A 23,752-nucleotide genomic window follows, 5' to 3' on the forward strand; every position below is an offset into this window, starting at 1 on the left:
TAGAGAAAAGTTTAGCACATAACATACAGTGTTGAGAGTGTGCAATCTAAATGGAAAAATACAGGTTGGGGCTGTGTCATGAAAGTCTTTGAATTCTAAGCTGAATTTCTATTTTACTTAGTAAGGAGTTGATGAAGGTTTTTGACCAGAAGCATGCTTTAAGATGATTAATCTGGCAGCACTGTGACCTTGGGGAGAGCAGTTTCTGTGAAGGTTAAAAGCTGGTGAAGTAAATAGTGACAAAGCAGTGAATAAATGTTGCTGTGGAGACTAGACAGCTGTTCCAGCTGCAAGAAGGTAGAGTTGTTGGTACCTTGAGGAGGAAGAGGACACAGGGTCAAAGAAAGAGTTTGTGAGTGACAAAGGAACAGAAATTCTTTCTATGCTTTTGTTATTTCCTGGGATTCTTGGCCAGGTCTTAAGGGGTTATAGAAGACTTTTAGTTATTCTTCGTGTGTTCTTTTCCCAGGCCAATGGCTTTGAGTAAAACAATCTTAGAAGTTTTCTGTCACTTTAAAAAGTTCTACTAGGCCCTTCAGTCACGTGCCTTCAGAAATTTCGGTTACATAACGTTGCTCTGAATTGGAATTCTGCAGCCTCATGAACTGGAGTCTTATTCTTTCCCTCCCCCACCGGGCACTTTATTTTCTGTGGGTCAGAGTTAGCTTCTTTCTAACTACTGTTGCAGAACTCTTTAAATATTTGGTCTCACAGGTCCTAAAAGCTGGCAAGCCAGGCTGCTCCCTGCAGGTTATAAGACCAAAGCCTTCCAGAAAAGGAGCCAGTAAAATCCCAAGCATGTTAACAGAGTGTGACAGCTGCACGGTGCACCGCCCCCGTGGGGCTGGGCTCCCAAGTGCTGAGGCGAGCAGCTCCCAGCCACTGTGGCCCACAACAAGAAGGAGCCCTCATGTACCACATCATGGCGATTTGTAATTGTGGTGATGACAACAGGTTAAATCACTGGCTCTCAGCACTGAGGACTGGGGTTTGTCAGGGTCACTCATTGTTCCCTTGCTTCTCCCAATTTTCCATAGTTCGGAGTCACTGCCACAGTACAAATACTTGTTGGGAGCTCTCTGAGTTTTACTTTGTCTAGAAGTTAGTTCTCTTAGTAGCCCATACTGAATGTCTCCTTTTCTTCTCGCGTTCCCTCAACATGTGATTCTGAAATGTTGTAATCCCTCAACATACGTACGTATGTATACAAATACTCTGCTTTTAAAAAAGATTTAAGGCAAATTGTATGTATATGCGGATATACGTACAATGCAGTGAATTTTTTAAAAATCAGGATATGGGGCAAAGGGAATATATGAGTAGGAAAATTAGGCACAGCTAGGATAAAGGTTATTTCACAAAGTTCAGACTACAAATAAGATCCTCTAGAGGCAAGTCACAAATGTTTTTCTGAGTTTCCTCGCAGCCAAAGCCAAGAGGGAAACCTAAAAGAATAAAATTCACATGTCTATAAGATGCAAACAAGCCATCAGCTCAAGAGAAGAATGAATACTTGCACTCTATAAACTTTCCCCATAAGTGCTCATAAAAGAGGCATTGAGTGATCAAAATGGTAAGTCCCTCCTGCAGTGAATAGCATAGCCATTTGGTTGACTTCTTGCAATGTCTCTTGGAGTAGGCTTGGTAGCAAGGCCCCGTGTGGGAAAACGACTCCACTGGAGGCCTGTGCAGGTTGTTTCAGTGCAGTTCATCACTTCTCAAAGGATACTCTCCTGAGGAACCTTGCATTTGGGAGATGCTCTGCCTCAAAAAAGTGCCAAAATCAAATGAGTCTGGCAAAAACAATACTAGCATATTAAAGGCTCTGAGAAGTCCTGCAATTAAGACATTGGCCCAGTATTTCCCAAACTGATTTAATCACAAGACCTTTTTAAAAAATTGAAACACTTATTTGGCACATTGAGAGACATTGGTCTAAGGCACAGATTAGCAGACTTTCTGCTAAGGGCCAGAGATGTTTTAAGCATACAGTCTCTGTCATAACTACTCAATTCTGCCATTGTATCAAGAAAGCATGGCAGTGTTCCAATAAAGCTTCATTTGTGGATACTGAAGTTAGAATTTCATATAATTTTCACGTGTCATGAAATAATATTCTTTTGATTTTTTTTGTCAACCATTTAAAAATGCAAAAACTATTTTTATCTCGCAGGCCATTCAGAAATAGGTGGCAGGCCTGATTTGGCCTGTGAGCTGCAGTTTGCCAACCCCTGATCAAGAATAACATGGGGCCGGCCCCGTGGCTCAGCAGTTAAGTGCGCGTGCTCTGCTACTGGCGGCCTGGGTTCAGATCCCGGGTGCGCACTGACGCACCGCTTGTCCCGCCATGCTGAGGCGGCGTCCCACATACAGCAACTAGAAGGCTGTGCAACTGTGACATACAACTATCTACTGGGGCTTTGAGGAGAAAAGGGGAAAAAAAGGAGGAGGATTGGCAATACATGTTAGCTCAAGGCCGGTCTTCCTCAGCTAAAAAACAAAAAGAGGACGATTGGCATGGATGTTAGCTCAGGGCTGATCTTCCTCACACACACAAAAAAAGAATAATGTTTGGATGGTATATCTTTCCAGCAAGCTTTCCTGAGTGCTGTTCCTTAGAGTTGTTTTAATTTAAACTTTTATGGGCCGGCCCCGTGGCTTAGTGGTTAAGTGCGCGCTCCGCTGCTGGCGGCCCGGGTTCGGATCCCGGGCGCGCACTGACGCACTGCTTCTCCAGCCATGCTGAGGCCGCGTCCCACATACAGCAACTAGAAGGATGTGCAGCTACGACATACAACTATCTACTGGGGCTTTGGAGGAAAAAAATAAATAAATAAAAAATTTAATTTAAACTTTTATGTTTCTGGTTTAATAGCAGATTTTTTAAAAAAAGTAGTAGTAGAGAATTGGTTTGAGTGCTTCCAGGCTAGTCTAAGATTTTTCTCACAAACAATTTGTGGGTCCTCTCAAAGAAGACATTTACAGACTAATAATTGAAGCCTTAAAGTTTTACTCTGTCACATATGGCTGAATCAGTTTGAGGCTGGAAATGCGTTAGTGGACATTCATAGAATTCATTCATAGAAATAAAAGTCAAAGCACCCAGAGACATTTAATTTTAAGAAAACATAACTTCCTAGTCAACTCTCCAAGTAAACCAGTAAACTGTGGCCCCCGCCAAGCTAACAGAGTGTTCTTTTTGATTTTTGACTGGAGGGAAGTTCTTTCAGCTTCTTATGATGTCATTATGATGAAAGAATGACCAAAACACTCCCACCACCAAGTCTGACATTTCAGTTTCAGGTCAACAAGTATTTATTGAGTACTCAGTATATATAAAGCATTTTGCTAGCTTGCTAGCTTTTATGAGGGGTCCAAAAAGGAGCAAAAAGCAGACAGTTCCTTCTTTACCTTATGAATCATGCTCAAGATCCTCAACAATTTAGAGCCCATTACTGTGGTGTCAGGATTGATTTCACCTCCCTGCCCTTCCTGTCAGCATGCTTTCATTCCTTCAGCAAACACTTGTGAGTTGCAGCCTCTATTCAGAGCACTGGAACACAGCCTCCAGGGAGCCTTCTTTCCAAGGGACATGTTCTCTTTTCCTCTGGCACTCTGGCATAATTACAGCCTTTTATATAGTGGAACAGAAATTATTTCTTTATATCCTGAGACCTCAACATTTATGTTCCTCGCACTGTGTACGCTTCTCTTGAAATGTTTAGTGAGATGAGTGGATCTCCTGATTAACCACTCTTCCTGGGACTGTGCTCTAAATGCTCTTGTTCCCTTTACCTGAGTGGCACCCACCTTTCCCTGCCCTCTTAGTGTACCAGTGACTTCATAGTTTTATCAGATTCATAATTTTAAAGCTGTTCACTATATTAAGCAATACGAATTTATAAGATTGGTAAACATCCTTATAGGCAATATTATGTATCTGTTGAACAATTATTTTTTGATTGAGGGAGATTCTGTATAGTGCTAATTTTTTCCATTTATAAAGGTAATACTTAATTGTAGTGAAAATTTTTAAAAATATGGACAAGTATAATAGAAAAAATTAATCCAAAATTTTAGCACCCATTGATCAATTCTATTAACAATTAACACATTTTTTACTTTCCTTGACTCAAAAATCACATTTAAAATTTAAAATTTGTAACTTAATAAACAGTAAAATTGACCTTCATTTGTTGTATAGTTCTATGAATTTTAAGACATGTATAGATTCCTGAGAGCACCACTATAATCAAGATACAGAAAAACTTTATTACTCCAGAACAAACACTCCTTTATAATCACACCTGCCCCAACCCCTGGCAACTACTGATCTGCTCTCTGTCATGTAATTTTGTCTTTTTGAGAATGTCATATAAATGAAATCATACATTATATAAGCTTGTGAGAGTGGCTTCTTAACTCAGTATAATACCTTTGAGATTCATCCAAGTTCTTGTGTATATGCGTAATTTGTTCCTTTTTGTTGCTAAGTACTATTTCATTATGTAGCTGTATCATACTTTGGTTATCCATCTATCCATTTACCCATTTAAGAGTCTTTCTTTTCTAACATTTTGAAATCTGAAATCCTGAAGTATATTAAAATCAGTGTATATATTTAATGTGGTGGAGTGTTTTGTTTCCCCAGTAAGCTATCATTGAATTGATGGTGCATCTTAGAATCAATACTGTCTTAGAATTGAGGTATTGTAGTGGTGAGGTGATCAGTGTGAGGGATCAGAGAGGACTGTTGAGGGTTATTAGGAGTACAAGAAGTGAGCAGTAAGGGGACTGATAATGGAGGACCCTGAGAGCTTTGCAGGCCAGCGCCCAGAGCAGCTTGGCAGCCTTTGGGGAAGTTTTGAGCAGAGGAACGAACAAGGAAAGAAGTCATTAAGAACAAAGCCAATCTAATTGTGGTGACGACCACGATGTCCACCATCATCAGTGTTGATGAGTCAGGAGGACACCAGGGAATGGCAGCAGTGGTGCTGGTCCTAGAGGAGATGGAGGAAGAACTTGGGAGGAGTCCTGCGGAAGCAGAGAGCGCTGATGGAGAACCTGTGTGTGGGGGAGGGTGGGTGGTTCCTGCTGAACACCGCAACCTCCAGGCTAGTGCCTGGGGAAGAAAGGGCAGGAGGTGTGGAGAACTGAGGACACACTCTGCCCAGATCTTAGGTATTTATGTGGTAGGAATGGGTGGGTTGGGTAGGGCATGTTATTTGGGAAACTCGAAAGCAAAATGGGAATGTCTTGGGGCTTCACAGATTAAGAGTGAGATGTGCATACAGCTATTGTGTGAAGATAAATAGGCATAGGGTGTACTTGATTATATGCGCTTGAGTGAAATAGATAATTATTCTTTGGAAACAAACTGTGAGTAGGGCAATTTCCAAGTGGAATTGTGTTGTGGCTAACTGTATGGCCCAAAGGTTTTTGCAGAACTTATTTTTGGGTCCTATCCCCCTATGTCACAAGAAGTCAGGTGATTTATTCTTTGACACACCCCACTTTTGTGAGATAGGAGAAGGAACGTAAAGCATACTCGTATAGATCCTTGAAGGACAGGTTCCCATCAGCCACTGAGAAAGAGGGAGGCAAAAGTAAGAACTGACCACTGGAGAGTAATTTACCAAAGGGACTTGCCCCTCTTGTCAGATAACTTTTCTTGGGAAGCCACATTCATGGAAGCTGCCTCACTTCCACTGGCTCACTCCTATTCTTGCTCAGGATCAAGGAGAAGTAGGTGCCAGTTCACAGAGAGGAAGAGAAAGGCAGAGTCAGTATGGAGCCTTGTTACCTTCCCCCGTTTGTTTCTTCCCCAGTCTCACATTTTACTAAAGATCCTTTTCTCAGAGAGACATTATAGAAGTTACTCTTCACTTTGCCTACCATTTGCACATTTGCAAAATAGCTGGTCTTTAAAGCTATATGACAGTGAGGTAAAGTTTCTATTATTTGTGACATTGCTAATTATATCTTCAATCTTTCCTAGAAAAGACTGTATCTTCACCATTGATCCATCAACTGCCCGTGACCTTGATGATGCCCTCTCCTGCAAGCCGCTCGCTGATGGTAGGATGGAATGTTCTATACCATTCTGGGTAGCAGGCAGTGTGCATACCTGTGTGGTTGGCCTGGCTGCCTTGTACTCCCCACGCAGTCTGGCAAGGTTGGGTTTGCTTTGTTCCTGAACTTGCCATAAACTCGTGAGCCTACACAAGTATGTGACCTAAAGATTGTGTTCCTGTGGTGATTTTGGTGAGGGTGAGAATAAGAAATGTCCAGGACCCTTCTCGGGCCTCAGAAGAGGCAGCAGTGAGGGCAGAAGAACTAATTCCAGGCCTTGGCCCTTAAGGAAGTTCCAGTTTGGGTGTGATGTATTAAAGAAGAAAATCCCTAAGCTCTGCTTAGGAGAAACATGGGGTTGTTTACCTGAATTTAACAACAGATTAGAGTGATTCAAGGGGTGCTCTCCAAAGGCATGCTCAGCAGTGGGCGGTAGGAACACCTTGCCTGAGGAATGCCCCTCACTGCCTGAGCTAGAGAAGCCTGCATTACTCCCAGTGCATCTTTGTCTATCCGGCAGATTGCGAAAGGCAGCTGTTAGGGGCTCTTTAAACATTCTTTTGGAATGGCGCTAAGCAGCAAAAAGTGGGATTCAAAGCCAGTGGTCTTTGAAAACCACGGTGGAGGAAAGGGAAAGTGTGTGGGGTATGAGAAGAGCAAACCCTATCAATCCCCTTTCTAAGGCCCCCCTAGATGTACTACTTATAGTCTTTAGCTACTTCTGCCCCTCTCTAAGGGCAGTGTCTGGGTGACTGCTTTGACTTGAGTCATTCTCGGATACGGCTTTGGCGTTAATATGGCCTTTGACGGCTTCCCCATGATGAGGATCCACCCTTGCGGTTTCAGTCTACTGCAAAGTGTTGATGGCCCAGTGGCCTAGTCTTTTAAAACATTGCAGAGGTGTTCACATATTCCGTTGACATAACACTCCACAGGTTCAATGTGTAATCTCCTCTGTGCTATAATAGACAGTGAAGCTTAGTAGATGGAAGGCTGAGAGACAGAAAACATCATTGCCTAAAATACTTTTATCTTCTTTTAGTGGGACTCTTCCTTGAAACTGGAGGCAAGATTGCTCAGTATTTTCAACTAAAGAAAATTGAAAGGAAGATAAAGCATAAAGAGAGAAAAGTTCCCATGGAAATTTTAGAGGAATTATGTATTTTTAAAATCCAAAATTTGAGCAGCCTACTTTAAAAAGCAAATACTAGGTTGATTTCTTACACTCTGAGCAAGCTTGGCTGCATGCAAAGGCTTGAGCTTATGGCTATCTGTGTGAGCTCCACTCCCCTGAGCCCCAGGGTGAAGAGTGCCCCCAGGCAGAAAGCCAGGTGACAGTGGACCTCACTTCCTATATTTCCCTTCTCTCCAAGTTCACAGCCCTGCACTGTTTGTGGTCTAATGCTTGAAAACAGTTACTTCATTTATTTCATCCACTTTTAGAGTTGTTAATGGCAGAAGGGTAGGTCTAATACCTGTTACTCCGTCTCGGCTGGCCCGGATGATATTCCCCTTGCAAGGACTCCAAGGAGCAGGCACGTGTCCTGCCCTACTCACTGTACACACTGTTTTGTGTCTAGGGTACCAGATTACCGGCAGAGGTTTCATGTAAGGAAATGCTAAAAGAAGGGGTGGGAAAAGTAGATTGGGGACAAATTGTACATGTTTGTAGATTTCTGACCAAAGAGTGTTCTTTGTCAGACAATTGAAAACCAATTGTTTTCAATTTCTTGTTCAGGGAGAGCAGTCAAAATGAGGAAGATAATTTAGCAGTACAAGATGAAGGAAAAGGAGAGGAAATAGAGGCAGAGAAACATTGCTGTCGTTTAGGGCTATAGGTAATAAGAAAGTGGACTGGAGTTGGTGGCAGTATTAGTGGGGGTGGGGAGGACAGATGTGAGAAAGGGCTAATGACAGAAGAATCAATGGGAATGGATGTTGGAGTTAAGGGAGAGGAGTTGAAGGTGGGGCAGCCTGGGTGACAAGGAGATGGAATCCACAGGTAGAAACCGGGAAGGCAGGAGGACAGGCTGGTTTGGGAGAGACTGTGTCTACATGGAGTTGTCTGTCTGCTGATGTGTATTTATATAAGCTGCTGCAAATCCTTTTCAGAGGAGGTAAGGGACACATAAATTAAATATATGCAGTCCATATAACTATATACAGAAAGAACCCTGAAGAAATGTAGGTAATGCACCAAAATGCAAAGAGTGGTTTTATTAGGATGATGGGATCATAAGTGATTTTTCTCTTTTCTCTAGTTTCCAAATTTTTATAATGTGGTAATAATAGTTTTATAATGAAAAAAATTTTGTAGTAAAGAAAAATTATGAGGTGCCAGAAATCGCAGGCTACCCAGCAGCGCTTTGCACTAGGTGATCAGATACCTTTCATCTGCTTAGTGCTTCTCGCATTCCACAGGAGTAATTAACGTCTGGTCATTTGGCAGAACAGCAGAAAAAGGACATGGAAAAGGAATCAGGGAAGAATCTGAAAAGGCCTAAGTTGGTCAGTCAAGCGTTTTTATGGTGGCACTTCTACAGTTGGCCTTTGTGACAGCAGTTTCTGCCAAGGCCATTTATCCAGGGAGATGAAAAGTGAAAGTCAATTCCAGTTTGGACTGGGGTGAGGTTGGCTAAGTTCAGGTTCCGTTAGTTACCAGTTCATGTCACTTCTTACTTAGAGGAAAAAATGTTTAATGTTTCAAAAAGCAAATAATGTTTTCTGGGCATATTTACATCATCTATAACCATTTGTATTTAAAGAAAATATAGAGGTCCAACTTTCCTTTGGTCCCACTGAAATCATCTGAATGACTATTCGTGAAAATAAAACACACAGACAGATATAACTTATTTAGTCCTCACTCTCCCTTTCTATGGAGGTCAGTCATACCCATAGGATCTGTTACCAGCATCTCCTATAGGTGCGAGACGCAGATGTTACAGTCTGCAGATAAATTCTGCAGAAATTAGTGACGCCTGTTCTCTAGTAGGACATGATTAGGTTGGAAGGGGCTGAGGAGGAGGTGCCTCCTACTCTTGAGGAATCTCAGCTTTGGAAAGGATTCTGCCAGTCATCCAGACTGGTAGTTCTCCTCCTCTTGTAGCCTATAAACACTCCTGAGTGGAATATTCCCATGAGCATTCCCCAGCCTGCTAACTTTAGTGTGGAGTCTTCCACTTTTACTCAAGAAAATATTAAATAATGCAAGTGAATGAGTGGTGTTATAATGATAACCCAGAGTCTAAAGACAGTAAATCACACACTTCAGTGTTTTATTACTGTAACAGATCATTTGCAGCACACCTCACAGTTGACCTCACCACTCAAGTGTGGGAATGCCACGGTTGTCACATCACCCTCTGTTTTTCAGATTACCTCTAGACATCCACTTATTGAATATCCAGATTGCATTTTAACTCTCTACCTTACAGGCAGCCCATTTGGCCTTAATATTGCATGACTGTTAGGAAATCCTTCCTTGTAATGATCTGAAATACTGCTGTCTTCCTGTAATTTTCCACCATTGGTCCCATTTAGGCCCCTTCAGGCCCTACAGAACAAGTCTTGTCTCTCATGTGACAACCCCTCAGATACTAGATAACAGCTATCATGTATATCTGAGTCACAACTTCTCAGCTAAGCATCCTGTGTATTCTTCCATGTTCTGTAGCTTATGAAGTTTGAGCCTATTTCCCATGTTGTGGAGTTACTTCTGCCTTTATGAGGTCTGACATACATGGCTGCTGTATCCAGACTTCTCCTCCCTGGCTGTCAGGGCATGGTGACTCTCTCCCAGCCAGTTCCTCCTTATTGGGCAGAGCTGAGTCCAGAGTAATAGCCACCCATTCTGTTCAATTAAACACTCATTATTGCTTTGCTCTAGTCTCTGAGAGAGGAAATTGTCAGCGAGACAAGTCAGGACCTTTATTCAGCTTTTAGTTGATTGACGTTCCCAACAGATCCTACAGGAAATTGATGTTCACTGCTTCTCTAGCATCTTGTTTCTCTAATGTTTTATTCTCTAGTGAGTGCTCTGCCATTGAACATGGCAAGATTATCATAGCCAGGCCTTAGAAATGAAGGATTGAGGCTAGGGAGAGAGGGGAATGGAGAATGACTGCTAACGGGTTTGGGGTTTCTTTTGGGAGTGATGAAAATGTTCTGGAATTAGTTGACAGTTGTACTTTGTGAATATGCTAAAAACCACTGGGGGAAAATGAGTGAATGGCTGAATGAATAAGAATAAATAAACAAACAAATCCATTCATCCTTGGGGCGTTCTGGAATTTGGAATTTACACCTTAACCATAACTTAGCAGAAGTCTTAATGGAATGAGTGGGCTGGCTACCCATAGTCACATCCCTCTTGCCTGTCTCTTCCTTGTTCTTTCATCTCTGAACCATGAAATTCCCATCCAAGGAGCACATCCCTCTTCTCAGCCACCTGCTCATATTTCCCATCCCCACAGAATGCAGCCATCTGATTCAAAGAAAGAAGTATCTGTCCTACTGTCCAGGTATAAGAAAATGCTCAGATAAATATCTAACCCAAGGGGCCTCAGAAATACAAACTACCTACTCTGCTATAGAGGGTGCCAGTCTTCCCGCTGGTTTGCCTCTGTTGCCTGGCTTTCCCTTCTCTGAGGGAGCAGGGAGCTCTTTCCCTGGGAGCCCTTCTCGGTTAGGGAATAGGAACAAGAGACTAGGAGCAAAACCTGTAAGAGTCTCGTAGAATACCTAAACTCTGTAACTTCCTCTTATGATTATATTTGTCACCTGCTGAGAGTTTCTAATCATGACTGATGGCCTTTGGAGACAGTGAGAAAGTAGGAGCTGGAGAGACTACCCCTCTTAGACCAGAGAACCTGAGGGATAGAATGGGCGGTAGTGGTTTTAAAGAACAAAGAGCTGAGATGAAGTCTTTGGATCTGCTATTCAGAAGGAAAAGAGAACATGGGAGTCCTGGAGCTTATGAGTGAAAGATTCATAAGTAATACAAAAGCCAGGCCAGACCCTCCTCATGGGCTCTGTTCTCACCTCCGGGAAGGTCATACAGCAGCCTTTCACCCCAGCCCCTTTACGCTTCTTTCCTCCTCTCACTGTACAAACTTAAGTCTCCATCCTATAACCCTTCCTTCACCCTGCTACAGCCTCAGGAACTTTCACCTTCCCTCATCCATCAAGACAGCTTGAAAGACTAGTCTGTACTTGCTGCTGCTGCTTTCTCACTTCCCACTTGTTCCTTATTCCCTTTGCAACATGGCTTCAGAAAGTTCAGTGACACAGGTTGTCCCTGACCTGAGTCCACCAACCTTCTGTGCAACATTGGGCTTTTTGTCTACTCTTCCTTCTGGAAACTCTCTCTTCTTTGGACTCACAGGGCCCTACTTGCTCTTGGTTCTAATTTTTGGGCTACTTTTCTCCAGTTGCCTTATTTAACTCTTCTTTCTCTGCCCACTGTCTTATGGGAGTCTGCAGAGCTTCCACTCCAGTCCCGTTCATTCCATCCTCTCTGCCTCCTTTGCACCTGTATTCCCTTTGCCTGGAGGGCTCTTTGCCCGGAGAGCAGCGTGGCTGATTGAAGGCTTGACTGGTCACTTTCTCAGTAAGGGCTGCCTGAGGCTTTCTGCCTCCCACTTCACCCCCCCACGCCACTTCCTCTCCACTTGCCCTGCTTGACTTTTTTCCTCACCACTCATCACCTACTAACATATTATTGACTTATTAACCTTGTTTTCCCACCATTCACTCACTGCCTTGCAGTGCGAGGCACTCAGTGAATCTTTGCTGGTGTTTGCAGACCCTCAAGAGGAGAAGGGTTTCCCAGGTAGAGAGAAGAGTGTGTACAAAGTCCCAGGATGACAGAAACATGGTATTTTGGAGGGAACTACACAGAGCTTGCAATATCTGAAACGTGAGGTTCAAGTGGGGTGGTAGTTGTAGATAAAGCAGGGAGGAAATCATGAATTCCTTTGTAGGCCCTGCTAGGAAGTTTAGATTTTAGGGAGAAGGCAGCATTTACGTTGGAGAGCAACATCATCCATTCGTTCAAGAAATATGAGTTGAGGACCAAACACCATGCTTTGTGCTAGATATACAATAGAGGGAAACACTCAACAAACTTCCTGTCCTCCCCAGTTTAATATCAAGTAACATTAAACAAATGTGGGAATGACCTATAGTTTAGATGTGGGAGTGGGGTGGGGACAGACAGTATCATTTTAACCTATACTTGAAGAATAGATAGGGGTGAGCCAGACAAAGCGTGAGGAGAAAGACATTTCAGGCTAAGAGAATAGAGTGTGTGGAAGCCCTGAGGTACAAAGACTTTGGCATCCAAAGGAATGGAAAAGTCAGCGTGGCTGAAACATGATGGGGTGGGAGGAGCCTGTGAGGGAAGTCAGAAGAGGGGCTTGCAGGCTCTGTTATGGAGTGGGAATTCTATCCTGAGTGTAGTGGTAAGCGAAGAGTTTTAAGCAGGAGAGAGTCAGGATCCAACTTGCAGGTTGGAGAGAGCACCCTGGCAGCAGTGAGGAGGCTGGATTAGAGCGGTTATGTCAAAATGCACTAGGTAAGAGGTGGCAAGTGCCCCAACCAAGACAGAGGCTTGGTGCCAGCACTGGAGGGAGGCACTCGCCAGGAAAGGATTCAGGGCAGGACTTGGTGTCTGGGCAGCCACAGGAGCCTCTTAAGTGGTCTCTTGTGTCTGCCCTTTTCTTCTTGCATGTTGAAGCCAAGGCAGTCCTTACAAAATGTAGATCCCATCAGGTCATTCCCCTGCTCCACACCCTCCAAGATTTCCCATCCAGCTGGGCATAAGAACCCAGGTCCTTACTGTGACCTACCACTATCTCTAACTGCCTCTCCAGCCTTGTCCCTCTCTCACCCACCCTTCTCCAGCCACACGGCCTCCTTGTTTTCCCTCAGACAGGCCAAGCTGCTCCTGCCTCAGCACCTTTGCGCTTACTCTTTCCTCTGTCCAGATCCCCCTTCTCCCAGATCCATCACTACTCTTAGGTCCTGCTCAAGTGTCATCTCAAGGAGGCCTTTCCTGACCCCCTGTTGCCAGTCTTCTCTACCCCTCCCCCTTCTTGATTTTCTTTAAGATGCTTGTGTGGGTCTGCCCCCCTGGATGGGAAGCTTTATGAGAGAAGGGATGTTTTGTTCACTGTTGAACTCTCAGTGCTCAGAGCACTGTGTGTTACGTAGTTGGCACACATGAAAGTTTGTTAAATGAATAAGTCAATAAACTTCTGGTATTGGAGGAAAGAAAAGAATCTAGAATGTCATCTAAGTTTCTGGCTTGGGCACTGGGTGGAAGGTGATGCCATTCAATAGGAACTATTGAGGGGAGCTGGTTTTGGGGGGAAAGATGGTGAGTTCAGGTAAGCACATGTTGAGTTTGCAGTTCCTGAGAGACATCGAGGGAGAAATACCAAGGAGACAGGTAATACCAAGTAAAAGGAGTTGGGGGTGGAGGGGGAGATTTGGGAGTCATCAGTGCATGGGCCTGGGAGAGGTGGCCCAAGAGAAGTCACAGACTGAGAGGAAGGCCCACGCCAGACCCCTGGGAGAGATGCCCAAGAGAGTAACCGAGAGGTTGAGGCTAGGGAGATTGGACTCAAAGCAGAAGAGAAGGGAGAGGAGACTGGCAGAGCAGGCTAAATGGTGAAGAGTCATAAAGGATGTAGGAAAGTCAAGTAAAAGAGAAAAAAATGTAGAACTCTTTGCGTTTGGCAACCAGGCTATCATTGATGACCTTGGTGAAACTAGTGTAAGTGGCTTTGAGGAGGGGAAGCCAGACTACAGGCAGTGGAGGAGGGAGGGAAAATAGGAATGGAGATTGTTTTCTGTAAGAAGCTTGGCTGTGAAAGGTATGAGAGGCAGGGTGGGCAGGGTCAGAGGAGGCTTTTTCTTTGTTTTTAAGATGAAAGTGATTTTAACGTGTTTCTATATTGAGAGATGAGACGTTGGAGAAGAAGTTGAGAATATAGGAATGAGACGAGTTGATTATTTTGCAAGGTCTTGAAGAAGATAAGAGTGAATTCAGAGTATAAGTGAAAAGTAAGGGCAAGACATGGAGTGAACACCTCTTCCTTTGAGACAGAGGCGGGACAGAGGCAAGACATAGGGAGTGGCTGCCGCTGCTAAGTCTTCACACCTGATAATATCTACTTTGTGAGAGGAAGGGAACTGCCTGCTGAGGGCAGGAGAGATGGGGTAGGGAGCTGACCACGAACCCATCATACAAAGCCTTACCAAACACTGCTCAGGTAAGCTGGGTTGGAAAACTACCGACTCTGGGTGATTTTCTTCGATAATCCTCAGCCTCCTAGGTGTGGGAGCAGAAGTTGCAATGATCCAAATTTGGGGGTTTGCTGGGAGGGAGAGCATGGTGGACAAAAGTGCTGGGACCTGGCTTCCCCTCTGAACCTGTTTCTTCTCGTCCCCTGCTTTTATATAGGCATCACTTGCCACCTAGTCAACCAAGTTTTTTTTGAAAGGAATCCTGGAATCACATTTGATTCCTCTTCCTCTAAGGACTGTTGTCATGGCCTTTTCAATAATTTCCCTCCGTCCTCCCTATCCGCCCTCCATGTCGCTACCCCGTTATCTTTTCTGCCATGTACACACAGGGACCAGAGCATGTCGCTTTTCTGCTTGAAAATCTGCTTATACCTACGGATACGGTCCACATTTTTTAGCAGAGCTTTGTTATCAAAGTCTTTAAGATTAGTCCCCAGCCTCCTCTCCCACCTTCCTCACTTCCCAGTGCTACTTCTCCCAGCACACACACGCACACACACCTACCTAATGGCATCTGGCCACTCTAGGCTCTGCGTGTCCACTGCACTCTACCTGCCTCTGAGCCTCTGCTTGCCCTTTGCCCTCTGCTTAGAATGCGTAGCCTCCCTGCCTACTTCTGTGTCTAGTTGAAGAGCACAATAAAACCTCTGCAGGGCTTTCCTTTCCTCCTGGCAGGATGAATCTTTCCTATCCTCTCAGCACATTTTCTTCATGTCTCTAACGCAGCAATAAACATCATTACTTCTGGATTTAATTCCCCTTTTTGCTTGTTTCCTGTGGGTGGGGCGTTCCTTGGGTATCTCTTTACCCTGAGTACATACATGGTTCCCTGCATTTAAAACACGTGTGGTCTGGTCAGTTTACCTAGGTGGCCTTGTATGTCTCCAGTGTTTCGCCCCTTTTCCTCTTTCTTGCCTTGCTCTCTTTATTTCCCCCGCACTTCCACCCTTAAGTGTGTGGATTGCTTATCAGCTTCTCTGGCGACATATAAGCCTACTCCACTTGCTCTCCTAAAACAAGTCTCTTTCTTTGGAATTAGGTATACCCTTCCCTCATCACAATCAAGTCTTTCAGTCCATCTCATCATGTCTCCATGACACTATGAGATCACTGAATAACATCTTATGTTCATGACATGCGTTCCTCCAGCACTGTGAATTGGCCTATCAGAGGCTCACTTCTTCCCCATTATGTTCTTGTGTGTGTCTCTTGCATGGCCTGCACTGCTCTTCTCATTTTGTACCTACAGGCTTCCACAGCAACTTGTTTCATGGCTTTAATTTGTCATTTTTCTTTATCTCCCTCCTGTCTGTATCCTTGCCATTTCCAAATTCAATGAGTGCTAATTTTCTGATAAAATTAACTTCCGGAAGGAACCTTAACATGATAGTAAAAAACCGAAACAATTCGTGATACAAAAGCCAGAATTTCTTTTCCTTTAATCTTATTGGCAAACAGTCTTGCTAGTTAAGAAAAAAGACTTTTTAACAACCAAGGACATCTGTGGTGGCAATGCTCATCCATCACTTTGGAGAAATATAAAGTCAGTATCACAAAAATCTAAGTATTTCTTTGGTAGCAGATAGGTCTGAATTAATGGTATGTTGAAACATTGGAAATTTAAAATTTTTGTTTTTAATTTCCCTCTATTGGGAATGTTTAGAGGTTAGGTTGGTATTTGGGGATGATGCCAAGGTAATACCAGAACATGACATATCAGGTGACATTTCGAGAAGGAGAATCACCTTTAAGTGGTTATCTGCAGAATTTCCTCTTGCCTGGAGATCTGTAAAACATTAGGTAAAATCTGTTATTTTAGTTTGCATAAGGCCAAAACAGAATGTGTGGTAGTGGTTTTAATCTCTTTAGGGTTACAGATTCCTTTGAGCATCTCATGATAGCTATGGGCTCCTCAGAAAAATGCACAAATGTATGTATACACAATATTTTGCATAGGACTTACATTTCCAGTAATATTATAAAATGGATAGCCTGAAAAACTCTTCTTCAATAAAACTCTTTAAAATGATACCTCTTCTAAAAATGTAGGGCTGAGTTGGTGAGAAAGTGTGACGAGTCCTTAAAAGCTAGGAGTAAAACAGGAGCAGATAACCAAAGAAGGATGTGTGTGCTAAAGCAGCTAACCTAATGGTATCTTCTGATGCCTAGTGACCCAGACAGTTTGCTCAGGACCTGACTTAACACCGCCTGCATAGTCCATAAAATTCCAAGCTGAGTATTTAGTTTCAAGAGGCACCAGGACAATGTTTCCAGAAGCCAGGCAGAATCATAAGCATATCCTTTCTGAAGGAGTTAACCCTCAACCGAAGCCTTAAGGATTTGCCAAAGATAAAGTTCTCGTAAGTGTAAGCACACATAAAAGTCACCAAACATGCAAGGATACAGCTAAAGCAATACTTAGGGGAAAATTTATAGCTTCAACTGCTTATGTTAGAAAAGGAGACAGTTTAAAAAACTGAGCCTGTAAAACTTAGCTTCACAAATGTTTAGAGATAAAGGAAAGTATAAGATGAGTTACTCTGTGAACATATACAGTACAAGTACTGAACCAAAAAATGAGAATTATCTATTATAACTGTAACAATAGAAGCCCCCACTACTCCCCAAAGAAATACACAAGACAAATAACCAAACTCTACTATGTCTTACATGCATATTGTAGTGAAAAACAGAATTCATTTACTTGAACAACAAAAGTTCCTGTTTCCACTTTTGGCCCTGCCAAAATAGAAATCTTAAAAAGTAGACACAAAATATCAAACAGAACTATATTAGAAGTCATTTTCATTTTTCCAGTATTAGAGTGCTATTAATTGTCAAACCACTAATGTTTGAAAGAAAATTTAACATGTTAGGATTTAACTTTGGAACAGAATTTGAAGCATATAAACATGTATATATGCTTTTTTAATATTCAATTTCTGCATTTTATATTTTTACATTTTATATCATACATATTTTATTTATAATGTTCATGTTCCATAAGCATTTCAAATATCTTTTAAATAATAATAGAAATACAGTAAATAACTTCCAAATTAGTAGAGAGAGGCAAATGGAATGAGAAAAAGAAACAAAAACACCTCAATCTAAAAGAAGGCATGACAAGAGAAAAAAATATATGTAGAAAAAAGCAGGACAAATAAAAAGCACATCTTAAGGTGCAAAAAAAAATTAATAAACACACTAAATGAACTCTAGTTAAAAAGCAAAGACTGTTAGACTGAATAAATCTAACTATATGCTGTTTGTAACAGACACATTTAAAACATGAAAACAGAAAGATTAAATGTAAAAAGGTGGGAAAAGCTATCCTAGTAATGTACTGAGGAAAAGAAAGCTAGTATATTTTTTATTAATGTCTGACAAATAGATTTTAAGATAGAAGACATTACTAAATGTAAAGAGAGTCACTAAATGATGATTAGAAGAGTCAGTTCATTGGAAAAATATAATGTCTAAACATATATTACCAAATAATGTAGTTTCAAAATGTATAAAACAACAGTTGACAGAAATACGAGGAGAAAATAAGTTCATCATCATAGTGGATTAATTTAATATACCTTTCCCAAGAAATGATAGTTCAAACAGACCAGAAATTAAGTAAAACTATAGAAAATTTGAACAGCACAGTTAACAAGCTTGCTCTAATAACCATATCTAGAATACAATACCCACAAATGAAGATTACACATTGTTCTCAACCACACAGAAAATGTTTATAAAAATTGACTTTGTACTAAACCATTAGGCACATTTCAAAAAGTCATTGGTATCATACAGATCCTGTTCTTGGATCACAATGCAATTAAATGAGAAATAATTGCAGAAACATTTTTAACTTAAGAAAAATTCAGTACATTTGGAAATTTAAATGCCTTCTGTCATCCTCCTCTCTCAGATCAGTGGCCAGATGAATGGCATAAATCAGAATAGACTTAATGTTATGCTTCCTGTTAATGCCTGAAGGATGAGTGAGGGACCTACCTGCTCATGGCCGTTTATGTCTCATTGCCTTCCACACAGAATTCCAAATGCTCCCTTCCATAGGACTTAGGGTTTCTACTCCTACTACTTTCCTCACACCATCCAGGAGCTACCTCACTCTTTGTTTTTTTTGTGTGTGTGTGAGGAAGATCAGCTCTGAGCTAACATTCATGCCAATCCTCCTCTTTTTGCTGAGGAAGACTGGCCCTGGGCTAACATCTGTGCTTATCTTCCTCCACTTTATACAGGACGCCACCACAGCATGGCCTGACAAGCAGTGCCTCAGTGTGCGCCCGGAGAACCCGGGCTGCCAGCAGCGGAGCGCGCGCACTTAACCGCTACACCACGGGGCCGCCCCCTACCTCACTCTTTGAAAAGTGATTCGTGCTGACCTACAGGCTGCCCACCAGAGAGCCAAAGATTGCTTGAAAGCCTGTACTACCAAGGGACCATCAAAAAGGAAACTGCCTTCTCTAATTAAAGAAACTCAGATTCCCAAAGGTTAGCAGTAGAGGAAGGATTCCCAGATGGGGAAGACGGCTGGACCGCATGGATATTCTCCCTTTGGACATCCACTTCCTCGTTACTAGTCACCACTCCCTGTGCTCACCAACTTTAGGAGATGACTGGACTTGTTACCACTTTTGTCCAAGTATGGTCCCCATAATCTTTTGCTTAGTATTTCAAGCACAACTGAAACTAGACTATAACTTTTAAACAGGAGTTTACAAATGGTTAGAAGATAACAAAAGGAAGATAAACAGAGAGTAACAAAGTATCAAGAAGTGGCTTGCTTTCTACTGCTCCTAGATCCAGGTCTACCTAGGTCCTGACCTGTCCCCCCACTGCCCAGACATTACCCGGGCAACCACACCTCAACACCTGCCCTACAAAAGTCTAGATCTAAGAGGTTCTAGAAAGAAGCCTTGGACCTACTTCTTGCATTTTGCATTTCCCATCTGAGCAATTGCCTTTTCCCAGGAAGAGTAACATTAGGGAGGTTCATTCCCTTTAGGCAAGAATACGCCCATGCCTTGCTCTGCAAGCCCCAGCAGGAGAATTTTCGTCAGTGCACTACAATGGCAGTATATTGCTGCATACCTATAGAAGCTGAAGGTCATTTGGTTATACATCTAGTAGGAGACCTGGTCTGCTGCTTCTCCTGCTACAGCACCCAACCCTGAGGTGACTTAAAGAAAGCATTGCATTATATTGTACTCTGCACCACTCCTAACCTTGCACAGGGTATTTTGCCATGCCTTACAGTCCTTAGTTCTGGTTAGACCCCACCTTGCACCTCATGCCCTCGCATACTCTCCATTGACAAGGGACAGGAAGACAGATGCTAGGCTCTTGTTGCTTAGGTCATTGGGTGGGGGGTAGGCTTTATAATCAGAGTTTTACTTCAAGTGCTACGGAGAGAGCACCACAGCCTTTCGCTGTGTGAGCCTCCTGAAGCTCCATTCCTGTCCTGCCTCACAGGAGGGCCCGAGGGGACAGATATAAGTACATAGACATAAATCTTGTATGTTCTCCTGAGGCCCTCAGGAGGCAGCCTGGCACATGCCTGCTTTCTTAGTACTGGACCACTGCTTTCAACCATTCTTCTCACCTTGAATTGTCTTTCTCAGCTTTCTAGCTACTGATCTTGCAATTGTTCTCCTATTTCAGACTTTCCCTACTTGTTTGGAATGTCACTTCATCTCAGACAGAATACCTTAGTTAAACCCCCAGATTCAGCCCCCCATATTCTCTTAGCCCAATGGTTATGCTTCTCCCTGGATCATCTGCTTCAACGTGCTGGACCCTGGAATGCCGTGTTTCAAAGGGATACTTTTCCTAGATGTTGAACACCATATTGTAAGAGGCAACTCAACTTAATTAGGAAAGTTTAATCTATTAGCTGTTGGAGACACATGCCATATATAGCTTAAAAATAGAATCTATATGCAACCTTTTATTTAACCAAAAAAACTATGTTAAAATCTGTTCCTTGTGTTCTAGTAGAGAACCTCTGATAACTCTTCCATAGATTTTTAGAAAAGAAAAATTCCATTTCAGGGCAGTTTTCTACTTGAATATGTTTCTGGGTTTTGTCTCTGAAATCTTCATGACGCCCAGTGCTTCAAATGCTGTTCCTCCTACATTCCTCTTCTATGTGGAGTCATTTCTAATCCAGGTTTTGAAACACTGATTTTTCTTCTTGCAGTCTCTTATGTCAGAGGGCATTCTGACCTCAGGCAAATCCCAAGCAACCCAAGTACTTGATCTCAGACTAGCCTCATTTTCGTAGTATGGCCCTTGACAATAAATCTGGGAAGAGAAATGGAAAATTCTGTCGAGCCGTCAGTTCGTAAGGAAGTGCATGTTTTCTCTATTCATCTGGAGCATTGATGAGTGAAGAATTTTAACTGTCCGTGTTGTATGATGATTTTTTCACTGAATCATACCTTGACTTAAAAAATTCAAGTAACTGAATAGTCATGTGAGGCCTCTGGCATGGAAGTGGGCTTCTGGGATGCTTGCCAATGAGTTCCTGTTTTGAGGACACAGCATCTAAGTGGAAAGATTAAGTGAAGAGAGAGCTCCACCCCTATAAGTCTTATTCCTATGTTCCATTCAAGTCTTGCTAGCCTGATTTCTGTGGGGTCTGGGCTTTGGAAATTCTCTTTTCTCATGGATGTCTCAGTGCACCTTGTTAAACCAAATTTGGACTGTGGCCTGTTCATCTGCTTCCAGCTCTGCTGATTGGTTCCAGTTTCCTTACTCATTAAAGCCAAGATAATCTGGCACCCACCAGTCAGGCATCCTCAAGTATCTGGCACCAAGGTAAACCTGGAAGTCAGTTAAGAAGTTTCAGTGATCCAGCACGTTCATTGCATGATGAGAGGCAGTTGTAGTATACCAGAAGGAGCACTGGAATAGGAGCAGGAGAACTGGGTTCCTGTCTCATCTTTGCCTCTACTGCATCATGTAAGTTTGGGCATGTCTGTGATTTCTCTCAAATTCTTTCCACAGCTATATGGTGTTTGGACTAGGCAGTTTCTCAAGTGTCTTCCAGTTCCAAAATACTGAGTATATGAGAAGCTAAAGGAGCAAAGCTCCATTTATGCCTATTGTAGCAAAAACACAACCTAGCTCTAAAGGTATTAGCAGTAGCTGCCTAAAATTGCATATGCTACTGATGTTTTTCCACAAAAATAGATAGTATGACAACAAAATGAGAAGAGGTACAGTTTATATTCCAGAGGAAGGAATTAACCTTTCCATGTCTCACATTTCCCAATCTATAAAACAGGGATAATAATACCTAATTTAAAATTGCTGAGAAGATTAAATGAAATAATCCCTAGTACTTAGAACTGCACGAGACAAAAAGTAAGTTGTCAGTGAAAATTATTATTAATATAAAAATGGAAAGGTTAAAATTGACATGGAATTTTAGTAAGGTTTTGCTGAAATAATAAATATTCAATTGCTGTTTAGAAGTCAAGATAGGAACAGAATAGAGAATCCAAAAACAAACCCACACATATATGATCACCTGGTTTTCAACAAAGGTGTCACTGTGGTGTAGTGGGGAAAACATGGTTTTATCAATAAATGGTGCTGGATCAACTGGATATCCATATGGAAAAAAATGAACTTTGACTCCTACTTCACACTGTGCATAAAAATCACTTGCACGTGGCTCATAGATCTAAGTGTGAAAGGTAAAACGTTAACCCTTCCAGAAGTGTTAACACTTCTAGAAGGTAACATAGAAGAATAACCTTATGACCTTGGGATAGGTGAAGATTTCTTAAGCGGGACACAAAAAGCATTAACCTTAAAGGAAAAGAGTGATAAATTAGATTTAAGAACTTCTTTTCATCAAAAGACACCATTCAGATAATGAAAAGGCAAGTCACAGAGTAGGAGAAGATATTTGTAATAAATATATCCAGCAAAAGTCTCCTATTGAGAATATATAGAGTTGAACAGGCACTTTATAAAGGAAGAGAGCCAATCGTCAAAAACGTATGAAAAGTGCTTAATATCATTAGTCCACAGGAAAATGGAAAATTAAAACCACAATGAGATACTAGTATGTTCCTACCAGAATAGCTAGAATTTTTTAAAATCTGACGGTACCACACGTTAGTGGGAGTATGGAGCCATTAGGACTCTCAGATGCTGCGCAAGAGAGTAAGTTGGTACAACCACTTTAGAAAACCATTGTACAATATGTAACGGAGCTAAATAGATTCATACTGCATGACCCAGCAATTTCATTCTTAGATATGTACCTGATAGAAATGAGTACATACATACAAGAATGCTTATAGCAGCATTATTCATAATAGCAAAAAACTAAAACAACCCAAGTATGTATCAACAATAAAATGGATAAATTGTGGCACACTCTTCCAATGGAATACTGTACAGCAATGGAACAGAGCAAATTCAAAACACGATGTGAATGAGTCTAAAAAAAACATGTTGAGCAGAAGAAGCTAGACACACACACACACACAATACTTACTGTGTGAATCCATTTATGTAAAGTGCAAAGACGGGCAAAACTGATCTATGATTATAGATTACAGAGGTCAGAAAAGAGGTTATCTTTGGTGGGTATAAAGGAGGCACTAGAGAAGCTTCTGGAATTCTGGTTATATTCTATTTCTTTTTTAAAATAATTTTATTTATTTATTTATTTATTCCCCCAAAGCCCCAGTATATAATTGTATGTCATAGCTGCACATTCTTCTAGTTACTGTATGTGGGATGGGGCCTCAGCATGGCCGGAGAAGATTCCTTTAAAATCAATGTCAAATAGTGTGTTGCCTATATTTTCTTCTATGAGTTTTATAGTTTCAGGTCTTACCTTCAGGTCTTTGATCCATTTTGAGTTAATTTTTGTGAATGGCGATAGCACATGGTCCACTTTCATTCTTTTGCATGTGGCTGTCCAGTTTTCCCAACACCATTTATTGAAGAGACTTTCCTTTCTCCATTGCATGTTCTTAGCACGTTTGTCGAAGATTAGCTGTCCGTATATGTGTGGTTTTATTTCTGGGCTTCCAATTCTGTTCCATTGATCTGTGTGTCTATTTTTGTACCAGTACCAGTACCATGCTGTTTTGATTACTATTGCTTTGTAGCAATTGATGATTAAAGAGTTGACATTCAGTTACCTAGAAAATTTGGCAGTTCAGAATACTTCATATGAAAACTGAGTTTATAAAAAAGTCTGGAAAACTGAATTGTAACTATAATTGATATATGGATAGTTCAAAAATAGAAAGTGATCATTGGTTACAAGAGTGCATGACAAGGTTTTTATTTCAGTTAATATTCATTGTCCCCATAA

At 41.8% G+C, this 23,752-nt stretch overlaps 1 protein-coding gene across 5 annotated transcripts in view; it reads left to right on the forward strand.

The window, feature by feature from the left end:
• The window catches only part of DIS3L2 (DIS3 like 3'-5' exoribonuclease 2), a 338,953-nt gene that overhangs the window by 184,121 nt on the left and 131,080 nt on the right, over positions 1–23,752 (forward strand). For all 5 annotated transcript variants that reach the window (XM_058533210.1, XM_058533214.1, XM_058533212.1 and 2 more), the window contains one exon: positions 5,999–6,078. In XM_058533210.1, the coding sequence (XP_058389193.1) occupies positions 5,999–6,078 (80 nt within the window). The remainder of the gene's footprint in view (positions 1–5,998; positions 6,079–23,752) is intronic.

Source organism: Diceros bicornis, chromosome 37, assembly GCF_020826845.1.
Source record: "Diceros bicornis minor isolate mBicDic1 chromosome 37, mDicBic1.mat.cur, whole genome shotgun sequence".
In the NCBI taxonomy this organism is placed as follows: Eukaryota; Metazoa; Chordata; class Mammalia; order Perissodactyla; family Rhinocerotidae; genus Diceros; species Diceros bicornis.